This window comes from Coenobita brevimanus, chromosome 6, assembly GCF_032717465.1.
Source record: "Coenobita brevimanus isolate Jiangsu-jjx chromosome 6, ASM3271746v2, whole genome shotgun sequence".
Taxonomy (NCBI): Eukaryota; Metazoa; Arthropoda; class Malacostraca; order Decapoda; family Coenobitidae; genus Coenobita; species Coenobita brevimanus.
The window spans coordinates 56,485,749-56,505,657 of NC_136959.1; the positions used below are offsets into that span (position 1 = coordinate 56,485,749).

Consider the following 19,909-nt stretch of genomic DNA (forward strand, 5'->3'; position numbering starts at 1 on the left):
AAAAAAAAAAAAAAAAAAAAAAAAAACTGCCACAGCTTATTCTTAATGAATTTTTGCCTCTCACTCATGACTTGCCAACACAGGGATCCAGAAGCTTCCATTTGATTACAACAAGATGGACGAGTATGAGCGTCAGCAGTATTTGTCACGGGACTACTACAACGTATCTGGGGCTGCGTCACTCCGTGCCAGCACTGTCAATGTAGAAGAGGTTATAGAATTCTTGAAATCTGTCACTCCTAGCAACTGTCATAACTTTGCTCCTGATGACCTGATTTTGAATGGAGATGTTGCATATGGCAAGGAAAGTCAGTTTGAAAATGAAGCTCGTATGGCTCTAAGGCTGGCCAACTTTCTAAGTGCCTTCCTACAGGTAAGGGTCCATTTGTGGCTAGTGTCTTTTTCATGATCATATTATTTATGAGGGCGCTCACCATCCACTCACTCGATGTAGTGCTGCTCTCGGGTATCTGCCCTTTCCTCTCCATCCTTCTTTCCTTCCATTTACTTCTGTCTTTCTTTCCCTCATTCTTTCCTTGTCCTTCTGCCTACGGGTGACTTTACACTCCCTCTTCTGTCTTTCTTTCCTTCATTCTTTCCACTTCCTTCAGCCTGTGGGTGACTCTACACTGAGTGACAAGCCAAATGGTTTCCTGTACACCAGGAAACCATTTACTACACCGGGTGGTAACCATATAACCAAATTTTGGTGCCTGGTGGTTTAGTGGGTAATTATTGCGCTCCAATCGGATTGAGCTGGTGAAGGTTTATATTCAAGGGATGGTTGGGGTTGATTGCTCTTGTGATGCCACTCAGGGATGAGTGAGACTTGTCACTCTCATCCTAAATGTCGGGACCAACTGCCTAGCCCCGGGCTCGTACACTCCTCATGGGGCAATGTAGGATTGGATGATGATGACAGATGATTATTTGTATTAACGTGAGGGCGCTCGCCATCTACCCACTTGATGTAGTGCTGCTTTGGGTGTCTCTCCTTTCCTTTTTCCTTCCTTCCTCTTCTTCCATTCTTTCCATCATTCTTTACTCTTCCTTTTGCCTACGGGTGACTTTACATTCCCTCTTCTGTCTTTCTTTCCTTCACTCTTTCCTCTTCCTTCTGCCTGTGAGTGACTCAACACTGAGTGACAGGCCAAATAGTTTCTTGTACACCAATAATCCATTTATCATCCTGGGTGGTAACCATGTAACCAAATTATGGTGCCTGGTTGTTTAGTTGGTAATTAAGGCTCTCCAATCAGATTGAGCCAGTGCAGGTTTATATCTAAGGGGTTTGGGGTTTATTACTCACATAATGCCAACTGGGGATGAGTGAGGGTGACTCTCATCTTTTCAGGACCAACTTGCCTAGCCCAGGGCTCCTAAGCTTTTCATGGGGCAACACTGGATTAGATGAATGAATGATAATGACATACGTTCCTGGATTAATACATATTAATGAATGTTTGACCCATTTCACTGGGCATGATGTTTATAGGTGTCCCTATTTCATGTTTTTTCTTTCCTTGTTTTCTGTACCCTACTTTATCCCTTTCGTAAGTGGGAAAAACATATTAGGACTGCGATGACAACTAATAGGCTAAGGCCTGGGTGGTGAGTGAATAGACGTGTACTATTAGACAATAAATGGTGAATGAATAAGCTGTTTATTAATAGACTAAGGGTTATATGCTGAGTGAAGAGATGTATGCCCCATTTCACCTGGCACTGTGTTGATAGTATTCTTGCTTTCGTACTCTCTTTTCCTTGTATCTTGTAGGAGTAGGCAAATGATCATTTAATAATAATTAACTTTACAGTACAGCTCTGCATAACCTGTTGGTTACAAGTGAGTGAGTGATGTTTACTCTTAGTTAAGTTTGGAAATGGCGGCCCAGCCCTACCCAACCGTCACACTAAGCAGAAGTTAATAACTTTCCTTCTATGTGAAGTAGAGTTGAAATTCTTTCTTCGTGTCATACATTCATCATCATCATCATCTAATCCTGTTTTGTCCCACAAGGAGCATTGGAGCCCAGGGCTAGGCAAGTTGGTCCTGACATTTAAGATGAGAGTGACCAGCCTCACTCATCTCTGAGTGGCATTACATGAGCAATAAATCCCAACCACCCCTTGGCTATAAACCTGCACAGGCTCAATCCGATTGGAGAACCTTAATTACCCACTAAACCACCAGGTGCCATAATTTGGTTATGTGGTTACCACTTAACATTGTAAATGGTTTCCTGGTGTACAGGAAACCATTTGGCTTGTCACTTAGTATAGAGTCACCCATAGGCAGAAGGAAAATGAAAGAATGAAAGAAACAAATACAGAAGAGGGAATGTAAAGTCACCTGCAGGCATAAGGAAGAGGAAGGAATGAAGGAAAAAGACAGGAAAAAAGACAGAAGAGGATGGAAGGAAAGAGGGAGGGAAGAGAAGATAGGGCAGTAACCCAAGAGCAGCACTAAATTGAGTGAGTGGATGGTGAGCGCCCCCAATTCATACAGTACATTTTATCTGTTAAAAACATACCATAAAGGCATAGGAACCCCTTGGAATCTCGAGTTTTCCAAGGGAGTGTTTGTCTTTAATCAGTGAATGCCTCAGTTATGAAATAAAAGATTTTCTGTCACAACACTGTTTTTTGGCATCGGCTCTAGCAATTGAATATTGGAGACTCCTCCTGTAATTTTATATCAGTGGGAAATTGCGATAACATGGTGCTCGCTTGCTCATCATGCACTCACAAAGCGTACTTTACTGGTATGCATGTATGTGTTGTAGGTATTTGTTATTGTTAAGCCAAATGTCTAAATGCACTGCTTTCACAATTGCTGAATAGTTTGTTGTTTTATAATGAACAGATTGTGGACCACAATGAGATTTTCTCTGGAGTGCGTGTTGTGGATCAGCCATTGACAGAGGATCAGATGATGGGAGAAGTTCTGTCCATTATTCTTGGCAACAGCAGGGTATGATCATCATTGTCTGTTTATGATAATTAAGGACCTCGTGTATCTTTATGCTTATACTTGTGGAATCCCAACATTTTTCCAAAGCAGTGGATTATCATTGTAAAACAAAATGCTTTTGGTTTTTATTCACAAAGGTGAAGGTAATAAGTCTGCCAATTAAATTTCATAATTTTTTACATTGTCCATGCATACAAAATGTATTTGGTATTCTTGGTTAGATCTGGGCATCTGGGATGTACTGGGACCGTGGGAAGTTTACCAACCGCACGCTCTTTGCTCCCTTGGCCTACAAAACCACACTTAACACACGCAAATTTGTCATGGAAGATTTGGCCCGCCTCAACTCCACCCGTGATGCCTACATAAACAAACCATGGTTCAGGTGTAGTACACGGCAACGTTGCTTTGCCATAATATTTTCATTTACTGTTTGTTTATTCTTGTTCAGATACAGTAGTCTTTAATCATAGATTATCATTCTTTTATTTTTCTGGCATTTATAACTTTATACTGTATGTATCGATGTTGTGTGTGTGTGTGTGTGTGTGTGTGTATATATATATATATATATATATATATATATATATATATATACAGTAATCCCTCCACTATCCGACGTAATAGGGCCATAGGCAGGTCCGGATAGTGGTCCTGTCCGGATATTGGGACCCAGCTTGTGGACTTGTACTTATGGACCCTAACTCAGAGAAACACTTATACAACTCCCTTTGGACATGCATAACACCTATTTAAGACCCAAATCACACCAATAAGGCACATAAATGACTGAAATAAATGCAAAAGAAGCATAAAATGAGGGTTTAGAGGTATGTTCATACAATATTAAACATTCTGGTCACTGGCTCCTGGACTAGTACTTATGGACCTTAACCTAGCCTATCTCAGAAAAACACCTTCCCACTGCACATGCATAGCTCCTAACACTCTATTCACACCAATAAAGGACATTAAAGAGTGAAATGAGGTGTTTGAGGTAAGTATAGTATGGAAAAAACTACGTTATGAAACGCCTGCTTACAGCAAGTCCATGGCCATCTCGATGAATAACCGCCTCCTCTTGGACTCTGACAGTAAGAAGGATTTCCTGAAGCACTTCCAGTACACTGTTTTTGAAGTCTTGCACTGAACTTAGTCAATCGCACTCAGAAGTCCGTTCTCTTCACATTGCGCACTCTTGTCTAACTTATGCTCCATTGTAACTTACTAAGTGTTGCACTCTGCACTTTAACTTTTCCCGCTCTTTTAACCATTTTCTAAAGCAAAAATAAACAAGTCTATTTACGTTAAATTTTGTTCCAAATTAGTCTTTTCACTTACAACTGTAAGTCCTTAACACAACACACTGTTTTTTTCACTGCACAACACTGTAAATTCCCGTGTGGTCTAGTGGAGAAGTTCTTGCTGTTTAATCACTGTCAGAGTCCGAGAGTATCACTGGCAGGTGACCTAGGGGTGCGTCGCTGGGTCGTGGTGATGGCGTACCCACTGCAGACGACTTTGAAGACAGACACAAACTCACGTCGAGCGTTGACTCCACCGTGGCTGATGTGCTGGGCTGTGGCTCGGAGCATGAGGGCCTGTCTTGGGGAGGCAACGGAGTGGAGCCAGGACTGGGCACAGCGGGGGTCACGGGCCTGAAAAAACTGTCAATCGTTGATTGACACAAGGACTGACGATTCTGACGATTGATGATGCGCTGCCTGAAAGCATGCATTTCCTCCACAAGTCCCAAGGGCCCCATCTCCCTGTCGCAGTCCGGGTGTTCCAGGTAGTCAAGAATGAACTCTACTGTAGGTGTTCCCGAAGTGCGCTCAGCTTGGGGATGGCTGGAGTAGTATCATGCTGAGAGGAGTCCGCATCATCGTCGCCATCCTCGTCGGAATCTTCAAGCTCGGTACTGACACCTGCAACTGAAGACGCAATCTCGATATCAGACAATGTCTGATACCCAGGATCGCCCTCGTCGTCATCCAACCACTCATGCACATCGTCCACATCAACAATGTCGCCGTGCGTACGTAGCCGTGCATGGAAGTCATCCACATCAAACCCTAGAAAATCGTACTCCACATCCGTTTCGAGAAGCAGATGAGACCAACCATTTTCTAGAGTCTTGACAGGGACTTCCTTCCATGCACTGGCCCAGTTGTAGATTGCAGATTTGATGTTGTAGCGGCGAAGGTTTTCCAAAGTCCGCTGGCCTCGCGTGTCCTGTCCCTCCCTGCGCTCGTCCTCGTCCTCGAGAACAACCATCACCTTGTCCAGGAACTTCCGGCAGTATAGGCGCTTTGTTGCCACGATCACTCCTTGGTCCATTGGTTGGATGAGAGCAGTCGTATTAGGTGGCAGAAACATGCACCTAATCCGGTCATTCTCAGCCACCAAGTCCTTGTCGCACGGGTGGGCAGGTGCATTGTCGAGGAGAAGGAGGGCCTTTACCTGGTCGCACGGGATTCCCAGTATCTTCATCTGGTAATTGATGACCTCCTTGACGAAGTGGCGGTGGAACTAGTCTTTGAAGATCTGGGCTGTAAACCATACCTTCAAAGAATTTTACCAGACGACAGGAAGGACATCCATCACCCCACGAAGACACCGAGGCTTCTTTGCACGGCCAACAATAATGGGCATAAGCCGGTGCATGCCGTTAGCATTGGCACAACACAAAGCAGATAGCTGTTGCTTGGAGAGCTTGCGGCCAGGTACACGTTTCTCCGTCTCCTCGTCTAGAGTGTTCGTTGGCAAAGAGTGATAGAATAAACCAGTTACGTCAGCATTGTAGACTTGGCCGAGAGTGAGGCCCTCCCTGTCAATCAAGCCCTTCACCTTGTACCAAAACTCGTCAACTTCATCCTCGTTAGCGTCCAAAGCTTCGCCATGAGCTTTACGGTTGGTAAGGCCATGCCGTAACTTGAACGCGAAGAGCCAACCCTCAGATGCCTTGAAGTCTAGGGCGTCGTGAAGCCTGGCGAACTTCTCAGCAGCAGCCTTCAGCTCCGTTCCACGTACCATCACACCAGCAGCACGTTGCTGTCGATACCAAATCAACGTGGAGCGGTCGATTTCAGCAAACTTGAGAGTAAACATCACCTTCCTCTCCACGTTGTGTTTGCTTCTCGACGAGAAGTCAGCCGTGTACTGCATGAGTTTGTCTCAGGATCTCTTGATATCGAACAAAGTAGATCGGGCCAGGTTGAACTCGCGGAGGATGCGGGCAGAAGACCACCCCGCATCTACTTTCTCCAATATCTCCCGTTTCTTCTCCAGAGTCAACACCACTCTCTTCCTCTTCTCAGGTGGCGGGGCCATCGTCACACTCACTAATAAGAGGCCCGAGAGCAGCAGGAGTGCCTGTAGCAGGTAAGGAACCACCACAAAAGCGAGCACGTGGGCAGCCATGACGATGAGCGTGCACTTACGGCGAGAGACAGGCGGAAAGTGGGGAGGATGCAGCGGCGCTCTATCGGATGTCGGAGGAATGACACGCCACAACAAAGCTGTCTCACGCCGCGCGCGGCAAGTTCAAATTACGGGCGGGAAAAATTCGTCCACCCTTCCGAATTTTTTGCAGTTTTCCGACTATTTTGGGAATGTTGGATCCCGGAATGATTATGTCCGGTTAGTGGGGATGTTCGGATATTGGGCATTTGGATATTAGCCCCTTAAACGCGGCTGTGTACAGTCGATCCCCCCCGAGTTGCGGGGTTGTATCGCGGTCTGAGTACCTGTAGGAAAATATTTGCCAAAAATCAGAGATTAACCCTAGAACATTTTACTTGGTATGGCAGATAGTACTTACATTCAGCTTTCTCCAGAGACAGGTGTTGAGCCTTCGTGGACTACCCAAGAACTTGTGGAGACTTGCAAAGTTGGGTAACCAAATCTTCACTTTCACACCTCCAGCAACCCGGTTTCCCCTCTACCACAGCCTCATTCTGTCACAGTAAACTTTATACTACAACGTAAAGGTAGTTAGGAATCCGTATTTGTACAATAAGCACTGAAAATAAGGCTAAAATCAACGGAGCGTACGGCCGACATGCACTGTGGCGGCGGTCTTCCCGTCACTCAACAAACATTTCCATTTTCACAGCTAAAAACATGTATACTACATTATTTTCAATCATATTACTTCCCAAAAGATCACCACGGTGCACTTTTTATTCTGCCTTACGTCCGCCACTTTATTCTCGTTCCTGTCGGCCGCTTGCACTGACTGGGAAGAGCTAGAACTCGCCATAATCTTACTTTGAAAGCCTGCAGTAAACTGACGCTAAACAGGGGCAAACCGTGAGAAAAAAAGCTAGTGTTACAACTGGGGAAACAAGCGTTTCCTAGTAGCATAAACTGCTTGTGAGAGGAGATCGCAGATTTACAGTTCTGAGCGCTCAGAGCGCTGCCATGTATCACAGCCAGGCTGGCCGGGCCGTGGTGGGGGGGGGGGCGGGGGAAAACGCGATATTTGGCAACAACTGAGGTCAGTAGTACAAAGGTAAAGTATGCTAGTTGTAGCTAGAGGGTGGTGGTACAGATAGACAATACCAGCTGGAGCCTGCTTGCCCGCGGTTATTCAAAATTTACTCAAATCGCAAACGCGACGATCCGCCGTTATGTCCTTTGGGTCGACCGTCGCAAATGTGACGATCCGCGTTTAAGGGGTTAGAGGGATTACTGTATATATATATATATATATATATACAGTAATCCCTCTAATATCCGAAGATCCCCACTAACCGGACATAATCATCCCGGGATCCAATATTCCCAAAATGGGCCAAAAACTGCAAAAAATTTGAAAAAATTCTTACTTTTTTCCCACTCGTAATTTGAAATTGCCGAGTGGCGCCGAACAGCTGTTACACCATGGTCCCTTCATCCCTTCCTTCCTCCCCCCTCCCCCCTCCCCTGTCAGGGTTGCCATTTGGTATTTTTGATTACCAAATGTGGGCCAATTTGGTAATGAAAAATTTGTTTGGTAATGAATCAGAATAATGCATTACCAAATGGATTTTTCACATGTATGAGGATACACAGGATGGAGATGGTGGATTGTTTGCTCTCTCTGATTAATCTGGTACCCTGCATGGCGTGAAAATAATCAACATGGTGTTAATTATAAAGAGAGTGATTGCATGCATTTCCACTTGTATATATAATTAGTGAAGATTAAATGCTAGCTTTACGAATTTGGTAATGAAAAGTTAAATTTGGTAATGAAAGTTGAGGAGATTGGTAATGTGGCCGTTGCGATCTGGCAACTCTGTTACCCCGCCATCATCAACAGTCACAGCCTAACTCCAATCGAGAGCAGATGCTTATAGCAGTGCAAGCCACAGGTGCTTGTTTTTTGTGAATAAACAGTGAATAAACTGCAATACCTCACCACTAGAACACACGGGAATTTACAGTGTTGTGCAGTGTTAAGAAATTAGAATTTAGAGTGCAGAGGATTAACTGTGGACTGCAAACTGGTGGTTCAAACCAGTCCAGGAGTTAGGGACTTGTAAGTACCCAGACTGTTTAATATTGTATAAACTCACCTGTAAAACCTCATTTTATGGTTCTTTTGCATTTATTTCAGTCTTTTATGTCCCTTATTGGTGTGATTTGGGTCTTAAATAGGTGCAGTGCATGTCCAGAGGGAGTTGTATAGGTGTTTTTCTGAGTTAGGGTCCATAAGTACAAGTCCAGGAGGCTGGGGCCCAATATCCGGACAGGATCACTATCCGGACATGCCTTGGGCTCTATTACATCGGATATTGAAGGGATTACTTATATATATATATATATATATATATATATTTATTGTGGTCGATGAGGGCACCCATCATCCACTCACTCAATGTAAATATGCCATATGATCTCAACACTGAGTGACAAGCCAAATGGCTTCCTGTACCCAGGAAACCATTTACTATGCTGGGTGGTAACTATATAACCGGGGTTTTTGGCAGGGTTAAGTGTCCCCCAGATTCCCATATCCAAAATCACTTAATCATGCCAGTTGTGTCAGAGAGCCTCGGAGAGCCCAAAAACTGCCCAGGGCCCCAACCAAATGGGCAGATTCGCATGGCCATGTGGAATGTGCGAGGTGTGAATGAGGAGTGCAACAGGGTGGAAGTGGTGAATGTGATCAAGAGTGCGAGATAAGATGTGATGGCATTGTGTGAAACAAAGATGAAAGGGTGTGAAGTGAAGGAGTGGGTGGGTGTGAAATATGAAAGATCAGGCATGAATGGGCAAGGAAGATGCAAGGAAGGAGTTGCTTTGTTGATGAATGAGGTGTGACAGAGTGGAATAAGAGACTAGAAGTGTGTCAGCTTGAGCTGTATGTATGTCAAGTTCAAGTTTGAGAAGGTGAAAGAGGCAGTGATTGTTACATATGCACCGTGTGAGGACAGGAGTGAGACAGAGAAAGCCAGGTTTGGAGATGAGCTGGATGAAATAGAGAAGAAATGCCAAGATGCTATAAAGTGATTGTTATGGGTGATATGAATGGAAGAGTAGGCACTGGTCCTGAGGATAACTTAATGGGTTGTAATAGAGTACCAGGAGAAAATGATAATGGGAAGCGACTAAAGGATATGTGTCTGGAGAGGAGGTTGTGCATTTGTAACTCGTATCTCAAACACAAAGATGTGTGTATATATTCATGGTATAGAGGGAACAGAAATCCTGTTGAAAGAAGCCTGACTGATTACGTGCTCGTAGAGAGGTCGACGATGGGAATGGTTCCTGATACGAGGGTCGTGAAAGGACGATGTGTAGGTCTGTCAGATCATATTTTATGACTGTGGTATGCAAGATCAAGCTGGTAGGAGTGAGGTGGATTATGAGGGAGAGGAGCAGTCAGGGAGAAAGACTGAAAGTTGAGAAGCTGAGGATCAAACAAATGGCAGATGATTACAGGACCAAAGTAGAGGAGGAGTTAGATCCAGTGGATTGGAATGAAATGGATCTGGCCAGCTTGTGGAATGCATATAGGGATTGCTTAGTTAGGAATGCTAAAGCAGTGTGTGGTGTGGCAAGAGTAACAACAAAGAAGAAAGATATGGCATGGTGGGATAATGTTAAGAGTAACAACAAAGAAGAAAGATATGGCATGGTGGGATAATGTTAAGAGTAACAACAAAGAAGAAAGATATGGCATGGTGGGATAATGTTAAGAGAGCAATGGAGGAAAAGAGGAAGAAGTGGGTAGAATGGATACAAGATAGGGGGTTCAGTTGAAATAAGAACTGAATATATTGAGAGCAAGAAGCAAATAAAAAGGCTAGTGATGAGGAAAAAGAGGGAGGTAAATGATGATCTAGGAAGAAAAATGAGTGCAAACTACTCTGAAAATAAGAAGTTATTCTGGAAAGAGATGTGGAAATGTACAAGTGAAAGAAATGTGATGGTGTGAAGGATAGAGGTGGTAGATTATTAACCCATGGAGATGAAGCAAGGACCAGATGGAAAGAATATTTTGAAAACCTGATGAATGGGAATTGAGAGAGAAGAGACACTGTAAACCTCATTGGTTTTGGGGGTGTGCAGTGAAGGAATGCAGTGCCAAGAGACGACACTCGCACAGGTGAAGAGGGCAGTGAAACGGCTGAAAAATGGGAATGCAGCTGGGGTTGATGAGGTGTATGCAGAGATGATTAAGTGTGATGAAGAGAGGGGAATGAAGTGCTTGTTGGAGATATGTAAGAAGGCATGGATGTGTGAAAGTGCCAGCAAAGTGGAAGAAGGCTGTGATTGTACTCCTGTACAAAAAATAAAGGTGAGCAAAGTGAGTGCAAGAATTATCGTGGCATAAGTTTATTGAGTGTGGCAGGGAAGGTATATGGAAGAATTATTATAGAGAAAGTGAAAGAGAGATTAGAAGTCCTAGCGAGTGATGAACAGGATGGCTTTAGGAGTGGCAGAGGATAAGTGGATCAAATATTTGCAGTGAGATAGTGGAGAAGGCTTGTGAGAAGGACCATAAGGTGTTTATGGCATTTATGGATCTAGAAAAAGCATACGACAAAATGGACAGAGAAGGATTGTGGAAAATTTTGCAAATGTACGGTGTAAATGGTAAGTTGCTTGGTGCCGTCAAGAGTTTATGATGGTAGTGAAGCACGTGTAAGGGTTAATGGGCATCTAAGTTAATGGTTCATGCTCGGTGTGGGTGTGCGTCAAGATTGTGATGTCCCCTTGGTTGTTCAATATATATATATATGGATGGGGTGATGAGAGAAGTAAAAACACGAGGAATGGAGAGGGGGATGGCATTGGTAATGAATAGGGATGGATGGAATATCTCAAATTTGTTGTATGCTGACGATGCGATACTACTTGCTAAAACCAGACAAGAACTTGGTAGGCAAGTGCAGAGTTTTGCTGATGTCTGTGAGTGTTGTTCCTTGAGAGGAAATGCAGAAAAGAATAATGTGATGGTTACTGAGAGAGAAGGTGACTCCCAGTGTGATGTTGCAGAGAATGAAGACAGACTGGAAATGGTGAGAGAGTTCAAATACCTTGGTACAGTGATAGAAAAAAGGGGAAAATGTTTTAAAAAGAAATGGAAAGTAGAGTGACACAAGGAAGGAAACAAGCTGGTGCAATGAAGGCCTTGAAAAGAAACAGAGGCTTGAGTGTTGCAGCTGCAAAAGGCTTGCAAGAATGAGTGTTAGTGCCAACTTTAACATATGGATGTGACTATGGGATGGCATGAAAATAAAAAGTCAGGAGTGAGAGCAGTGGTGGTGGGACTTCTGAGGAATGTATGTGGAGTACAGAGAGTGGATAGGAGACGATTCGTGAAAGATGTGGAGTGAGGAAATCTGTGGACACCAGAATCAATGATAGTATACCGAGATGGTATGGTCATGTGGAGAGAATAGATAACAAGAGTGGTGAAAAAGGTCTATCTGAGTGAATCTGAGGAGGGAGGAGGCGAGGTAGGCCAAGGAGAGGGTGCAGGGATATGGTGGATAAGTGTGTGAGGAAGAGTTGTTTGGTAGTCGGTGAGGCTAGGAGACTGACAAGTGATCGAGCTGGATGGATGAATATTGTGAGGGGATGCGCATGTTAAGGGATTTGGCACCCCTTTTTAACACGACGGCATCTGGATTGACTGCCTCAGATACGTGTATGTGAAGCTACAGAACGTGGTGAATGTTTTTGGCATATCAGATAGAGCCAGGTTTCCAGGGGCTGGAATGATGAGTGAATGGAAGCGTGGCCCATTGGATTGGGCAAATTTGGGCTGTCTGGACCCTGCTACTCCTCAACCTGCCCTAAGGTGGGAAAGGAGGTTCAGATGGTGATGATGATGATGAAGATATCTATCTATCTATCTATCTGTCTATATATATATATATATATATATACAGGTGAGGCAAACATCATTCACGCACTTGATGTAATGCTGCCTACTTCTTCCTTAGCCTTTATCATTCATTTTCTGTGCCTACCCTCCTCTCTTCCTATTTCTCCCATCTTTCCTGTCACTTCTTAATGCTTTTCTTTCCTTTACAGGTGGCTTTACATTGAGTGACAAGTCAAATGGTTTCCTGTAAGCCAAGAAACCATTTACGACACTGGGTGGTAACCATATAACCAAACCATGCATGCTCCCCACATGTCAGAAAGTGGGTTGGTGGAGGATTAGTGCCCCTTCCCATAAAACAAATAACTCAAAGTCAAATGGCCACCCTTTACGTGATTATGGCGTCTGGTAATAGATATATATATATATATATATATATATATATATATATATACAGTACTCGTCAGAAGTATTCAGCGTTGTCCGCCGGGCGCGCAATACTTATGGCCCAAAAAGAATCACCCATTTTTGGGGGTAAGAATTGAGCCACAAGTTTGAGCTCCGAGTATGACGTCACGTTAGCCTGAGGCCTTCCGACATGCTGGTTGGTTCCCGCCTCAGTCGCCCACGGGCTGCCTGAGAGAGAGGAACTCCGCCGAGTGTCCCTCTCAAATTGCGCCATTTTTTACCGAGTGTCCTGCAGTGTTTTGGCCTTTAAAGCTTTGTTATGGCACCTACCCGTGAACTATCGAGTGAAATCATATCCCAGATCATTGCTCTAAAGGAGGCAGGCCACCAGACAAAGGAAATTAGTGAATTGGTTGGTGTGTCACGATCGACAGTGCGTCGTTGGTGTGCGCGGTTTCGGGAGGAAAACAGTGGTGAAGTTCCCACAAAGAAACCGAGGTCTGGTAGGCCTAGGAAAACTTCCCCAAGGTCTGTTAATGTTTTAAAACGTGCAGTGGAGTTTAATCCTCGTGTGAGTGCAAGGAAAATTAAGGAGAGCAACCCGGAAGTGTTTGGTGAGGTGTCAGTGAGAACAGTGTCTCGTAGGGTGCATGAGCTTGGTTACACAAGTCACAGGCCTGTGAAAAAGCCTCTTCTCTCTAGCAGCCAGAGAATTCATAGGCTTGCCTTTGCAAATAAATATCTAAACTGGGGTGAGGAGCAATGGTTGTCAGTGTTGTGGTCTGATGAGGCAACGTTTAGTGTTACCTGTAACAGAGGAGCACGCAAAGGTAGTGACCCACTTGACCCACGGTATGTAGAAAGCACAGTTAAACATCCTGATTCACTCATGGTATGGGGTTGTTTCTCAGGGAAGGGTTTGGGGAAGCTTGTTTTACTTCCCAAGAACCTCAGAGTGAATCAGGATGTTTACCTGGAGCTTCTGTGTGATCATTTACCAGACTCCTTCGAGCCAACAGGTGCACGAGTGTTTCAGCAGGACGGTGCACCTGCTCACAAGGCCAAATCGGTCACCAATTGGCTTCGTGACTGCGAGGTATCATTCATGACAGACTGGCCAGGAAATAGCCCAGACCTCAACCCGATTGAAAACCTCTATTACCTCGTAAAGAAGAGTTTCCAAGGGAAGGACGTGAGCTCTCTGCCTAAGCTGGAAGCCGCCAATCGTGACTCCTGGGACAAAATACCCCTCCAGCACCTCAGGAGCCTCGCCCTTTCACTTCCAAGACGTCTCAGGTCCGTGAAGAAACGTAAAGGCTACCCTACGAAGCACTAAAGGTAAATAAAATGCATTATTTATATGTTTTTTCAATGTTGAAAGGTTTGTTTCTCAGGAGGGACGCAGGGCGCTCCATACTTCTGATGAGCACTGTATATATATATATATATATATATATACCGTATTTTCGGGAATAAAAGGCTCGCTATTTTCCCCAAAAAATGTCCCAGAAAATCACCTTGTGTCTTATATGCTCAAGGTCAGGCTTTGGGTAGGCTTGGGCTACTAGCAAGTGGTAGTTTCAGTGCTGCAGTAGAGTTACTGGTACTGTAAACAAACTCCAAACACCTTCCTTACAAAAGTGTTTCCCAAATTTCTTTAGAATGATTAGCAACTAAATATTATAAATTACAAATATAGTTATACACGTGTAATTATAGTAATAAATTACAAATATAGTTATTCAGTACATAATAAGCAAACCTGTGTCCACATCACCTGTCCACTGTTGTTTGTTTACATCTTTTCATATTTCTTGTTTTATAAATTTTAATAACTCACTGGGTTACAGTCATAATAAAATAAAATAAAATAAAATATCTGTTCATACTATAAATATGATCTTTATTGTTCTGTGCTGACTGTGTTTACTGGCAGTTCATGAAAATAAAAGATGTATTGAAATCCTCACAAGTTTGAGGAAAAATAACAATAAAAAATATAGATATTTAACCATACATATTTCAGTCACTATGACTGCTTAATAAACTAAATATTCAGCAGTATTTTTTCGTTACTCTAAGTTCTGATGACTCCACAACTTGCACTGCCATGTTTGTTTACAAGTGATCAGGTGATGGTATATGCTGCTTAAGTAGTGATGACAGCTTTGTATTAGGGGTGGTAGTTGGTGGTGTCAGCAGTGGAGGTTGATAATATTAATGGAGATGATTGATAATTTTAGTGTTGTTGGTTCATAGTGGTTAGAGTTAATAACAATGGCCAATACTAGTGATGGTGGAGGTCAGTGGTGATATTTGGTAGTGTTAAGGTAAGTACTGTGACTTAGCCTACTATGATAGCTTACCAAAGGGCATCAGTCTAAATTTTCATAATTCCTGTACATGAAAATTTTATAACCAGCACATGAACAGTTATGCGAGACATTTAGCTAAGGGGTCTGGGGTTAGCTGTATTTTTTTATTTTTCTCAGAGTAGGCCAGCCAAAATTGAGATCCGCCTTATATGCTCGTGCGCCTTATATGCCTGAAAATATGGTGTATGTATGTGTATATATATATATATATATGTGTGTGTGTGTGTGTGTGTGTGTGTGTGCATATATATATATATATATATATATATATATGTATGTATGTATGTATGTACAGTACACCCTCATTATCGACGGGGGTTAGGTACTTAAGATACCCGTCGATGCCTAAAACCGTCGATACCGATTTTCGTCTGGTCAGGTACCCTTTATTTATATATTTAGTATCCCTTCAATCACTCGTATGTAATATGCAGTTTAGTTTTAGTGTTTCTTAGAAATAAATTAGTTAGGCAATTGAAAAACTGAATATCATAATAAAACTACTTATATTAAGTAAAGAATTATGGAAAAAATAGCATAATCTCTGATGTTGATGCATAGTGGTCGTACACTGGACCTCAACTTGTAATGGCTGCTGTATCATCACTTCTCTCTCCACTTACACCTCACTCCATCTAAATATAAAAGGCGAAACCAGCAGTTGTAGCCATCCATATGTTTAAATAACCGAGTGTGTAAAAAAAAAAAAAAAAAAAACGAAAGCAGCAGTGGTGGTCATTCATACGTCTAATAACTGAGAGTGTGAGGCAAGTGTTACGTTAGATCAGCTGTTCGCACCGATCTTCACAACACACGCCGGTGCTGCTAGCTCATACCAGAGAGACCACGCTCTCCTATTTACTTTCATTCTCAAGAGCTTCCTTTCATTCTTGATATTCCATTTCTCCCAGACCTAAATTTTCACGACTGTATGGCAGTTTATGCTATCAAAGATGAATCTTAGCCTAGCTTTCGCTAGGATCTTCTTTTAGGAAAATTCAACTCTCCTTATGCTCGTATATTTCATATTTAATCTCTGCCTAACTTTTGCAAGAAATATCCTTTATTGACAAAAAATCCAACTCGTCTTTAACATTATAACAAATGATACAGGAGCATGGGTTTTATCATATGTCCTTCTGAATTACCACACAACAGCACAGACACACGATCTTTTGCTGCTTTAAAGCCTGGCGCACTTTTCTCCTCCTCCGAAATGTACGTTCTTTTAGGCATTTTCTTCCACCACAGGCGTGTTTCGTCCGCATTAAACACTTGTTCATGCCTGTACCCTTTCTCCCTTATAAGTTCAGCAAAGTCACGTGGGTACGATTCTCCTGCTATCTGATCTGCTGAAGCTGCTACACCAGTCATCCTAATGTTATGTAGGCCATACCTTTTCTTAAAATTCTCGAACCAGCCCTTGCTGGCTGCAAATTTCTTTTGCCTAGAAGCACCAATATTACTAGGCCTATCACCATCGTCATTACTTTCATCACCATCATCACTATTTTCACCTGCCTCACTTTCATCACCATTATCTTCACCAACACCACTGCTTTCACCAGCAAACCGAGCATAGAGTTGTTTTGCTTTGTTTCTGATGAACTGGGAGTCTAGTTAAGCAACGTTGGGTCTGGTTAGTACTTGGATGGGTGACCGCCTGGGAACACCAGATGCTGTTGGCATCCCTACGTGTCAAGTGGGGTTGGTGGAGGATTAGTGCCCCTCCCTATAAAACAATTAACTCTAAGCCCTTGGCCACCCCATCTGGGATACATGGCGTCTGGCAATGAATGAATGAAAATGAACCAAGGCATCATCTCTCACATGCATCATTACTTTAGCCGATCCTGGTGTGCACGAAGCCAGAGCATCTTTAATGTCTTTTTCTCTCCATTTTATGCCACAAACACTGGACTCATTCATGCCATACTCGCGACCAACCGCTGCATAGCTCATTCCACTTCTAAGTTTTTGTAATATTTCGTTCTTTACTTCCAAGGTAAGTACTTTCCTTGCTCTCTTAGCTGCCTTATTTCCAGTTGGAGTGTTACAAGGGCGCTTCGGAGCCTTGATGATCGTGAAAGCACGATAGATGTGGCCGAACACGATATGAGAACAACAGACAAACGTGTACTGATGCTGTTGTTTGTTGGGTCGGCGGGAACATGCCGCGAGCAGCCAGAGACACCTGGCAGGATGGCGCGCAAACTTGCTAGGAGGTGCCAATACAATTCTTTATTTTTTTATTTTTTTAATAATAATTTAACTCCCAGGAGACAAAAAAAACGTCGATAATCAAATCCGTCAATAAAAAAAACGTCGATAATGAGGGTGTACTGTATATATATATATATATATATATATATATATATATATATATATATATATATGTAGTAATCCCTCTAATATCCGAATGCCCAATATCCAAACATACCCACTAACCGGACATAATTGTTCCGGGATCCAACATTCCCAAAATGGTCCGAAAACCGCAAAAAAAAAAAAAAAAAAAAAAAAAAATCGGGGGGGGGGGATTTTTTTTTTTTCCTCGCCGATAATTTGAACTTGCCGCGCACAGCGTGGGACAGCTTTGTTGTGGCGCGTCATTCCTCCGACGTCCGATAGAGCGCCGCTGCATCCTCCCCACTTTCCGCCTGTCTCTCGCCGCGAGTGCACGTTCGTCGTCATGGCTGCCCACGTGCTTGCTTTTGTGGTGGTTCCTTACCTGCTGCAGGCACTCCTGCTGCTCTCGGGCCTCTTATTAGTATGTGTGATGATGGCCCCGCCGCCTGAGAAGAGGAAGAGAGTGGTGTTGACTCTGGAGAAGAAACGGGAGATATTGGAGAAAGTAGATGCGGGGTGGTCTTCTGCCCACATCCTCCGCGAGTTCAACCTGGCCCGATCTACTTTGTTTGATATCAAGAGATCCCGAGACAAACTCATGCAGTACACGGCTGACTTCTCGTCGAGAAGCAAACACAACATGGAGAGGAAGGTGATGTTTACTCCCAAGTTTGCTGAAATCGACCGCTCCACGTTGATTTGGTATCGACAGCAACGTGCTGCTGGTGTGATGGTACATGGAACGGAGCTGAAGGCTGCTGCTGAGAAGTTCGCCAGGCTTCACGACGCCCTAGACTTCAAGGCATCTGAGGGTTGGCTCTTCGCGTTCAAGTTACGGCATGGCCTTACCAACCGTAAAGATCATGGCGAAGTTTTGGACGCTAACGAGGATGGAGTTGGCGAATTTCAGTACAAGGTGAAGGGCTTGATCGACAGGGAGGGCCTCACTCTCAGCCAAGTCCACAATGCTGACGTAACTGGTTTATTCTATCGCTCTTTGCCAACGAACACTCTAGCCGAGGAGACGGAGAAGCATGTACCTGGCCGCAAGCTCTCCAAGCAACGGCTATCTGCTTTGTGTTGTGCCAATGCTAACGGCATGCACCGGCTTATGCCCATTATTGTTGGCCGTGCAAAGCAGCCTCGGTGTCTTCGTGGGGTGATGGATGTCCTTCCTGTCGTCTAGTACCATTCTTTGAAGGCATGGTTTACAGCCCAGATCTTCAAAGACTGGTTCCACCGCCACTTCGTCAAGAAGGTCATCAATTACCAGACGAAGACACTGGGAATCCCGTGCGACCAGGTAAAGGCCTTCCTTCTCCTCAACAATGCACCTGCCCACCCGTGCGACAAGGACTTGGTGGCTGAGAATGGCCGGATTAGGTGCATGTTTCTGCCACCTAATACGACTGCTCTCATCCAACCAATGGACCAAGGAGTGATCGTGGCAACAAAGCGCCTATACTGCCGGAAGTTCCTGGACGAGGTGATGGTTCTTCTCGAGGACGAGGACAAGCGCAGGGAGGGATGGGACACACGAGGCCAGCAGACTTTGGAAAACCTTCGCCGCTATAACATCAAGTCTGCAATCTACAAGTGGGCCAGTGCATGGAAGGAAAACTCTAGAAAATGGTTGGTCTTGTCTGCTTCTCGGAACGGATGTGGAGTACGATTTTCTAGGGTTTGACGTGGATGACTTCCATGCACGGCTACGTACGCATGGCGACGATGTTGATGTGGACGATGTGCATGAGTGGTTGGATGACAACGAGGGCGATCCTGGGTATCAGACATTGTCTGATATCGAGATCGCGTCTTCAGTTGCAGGTGTCAGTACTGAGCTTGAAGATTCCGACGAGGATGGCGACGATGATGCGGACTCCTCTCAGCATGACACTACTCCAGCCATCCCCAAGCTGAACGCACTCCGGGAACACCTAGAGTTCATTCTTGACTACCTGGAACACCCGGACTGCGACAGGGAGATGGGGCCCTTGGGACTTGTGGAGGAAGTGCGTGCTTTCAGGCAGCGCATCATCAATCGTCAGAATCGTCAGTCCTTGTGTCAATCAACGATTGACAGTTTTTTCAGGCCCGTGACCCCCGCTGTGCCCAGCCCTGGCTCCACTCCGTTGCCTCCCCAAGACAGGCCCTCATGCTCCGAGCCACAGCCCAGCACATCAGCCACGGTGGAGTCAACGCTCGACGTGAGTTTGCGTCTGTCTTCAGAGTCGTCTGCAGTGGGTACGCCATCACCACGACCCAGCGACGCACCCCTAGGTCACCTGCCAGTGATACTCTCGGACTCTGACAGTGATTAAACAGCAAGAACTCCTCCACTAGACCACACGGGAATTTACAGTGTTGTGCAGTGAAAAAACAGTGTGTTTTGTTAAGGATTTACAGTTGTAAGTGAAAAGACTAATTTGGAACAAAATTTAACGTAAATAGACTTGTTTGTTTTTGCTTTGGAAA

General features: G+C 44.2%; 1 protein-coding gene across 1 annotated transcript in view; it reads left to right on the forward strand.

Annotated features, from left to right (window-relative positions):
• The window catches only part of LOC145399841 (uncharacterized), a 93,048-nt gene that overhangs the window by 58,056 nt on the left and 15,083 nt on the right, over positions 1-19,909 (forward strand). The window contains exons 8-10 of the mRNA XM_080272414.1: positions 84-373; positions 2,867-2,974; positions 3,196-3,359. Of these exons, the coding sequence (XP_080128540.1) occupies positions 84-373; positions 2,867-2,974; positions 3,196-3,359 (562 nt within the window). The remainder of the gene's footprint in view (positions 1-83; positions 374-2,866; positions 2,975-3,195; positions 3,360-19,909) is intronic.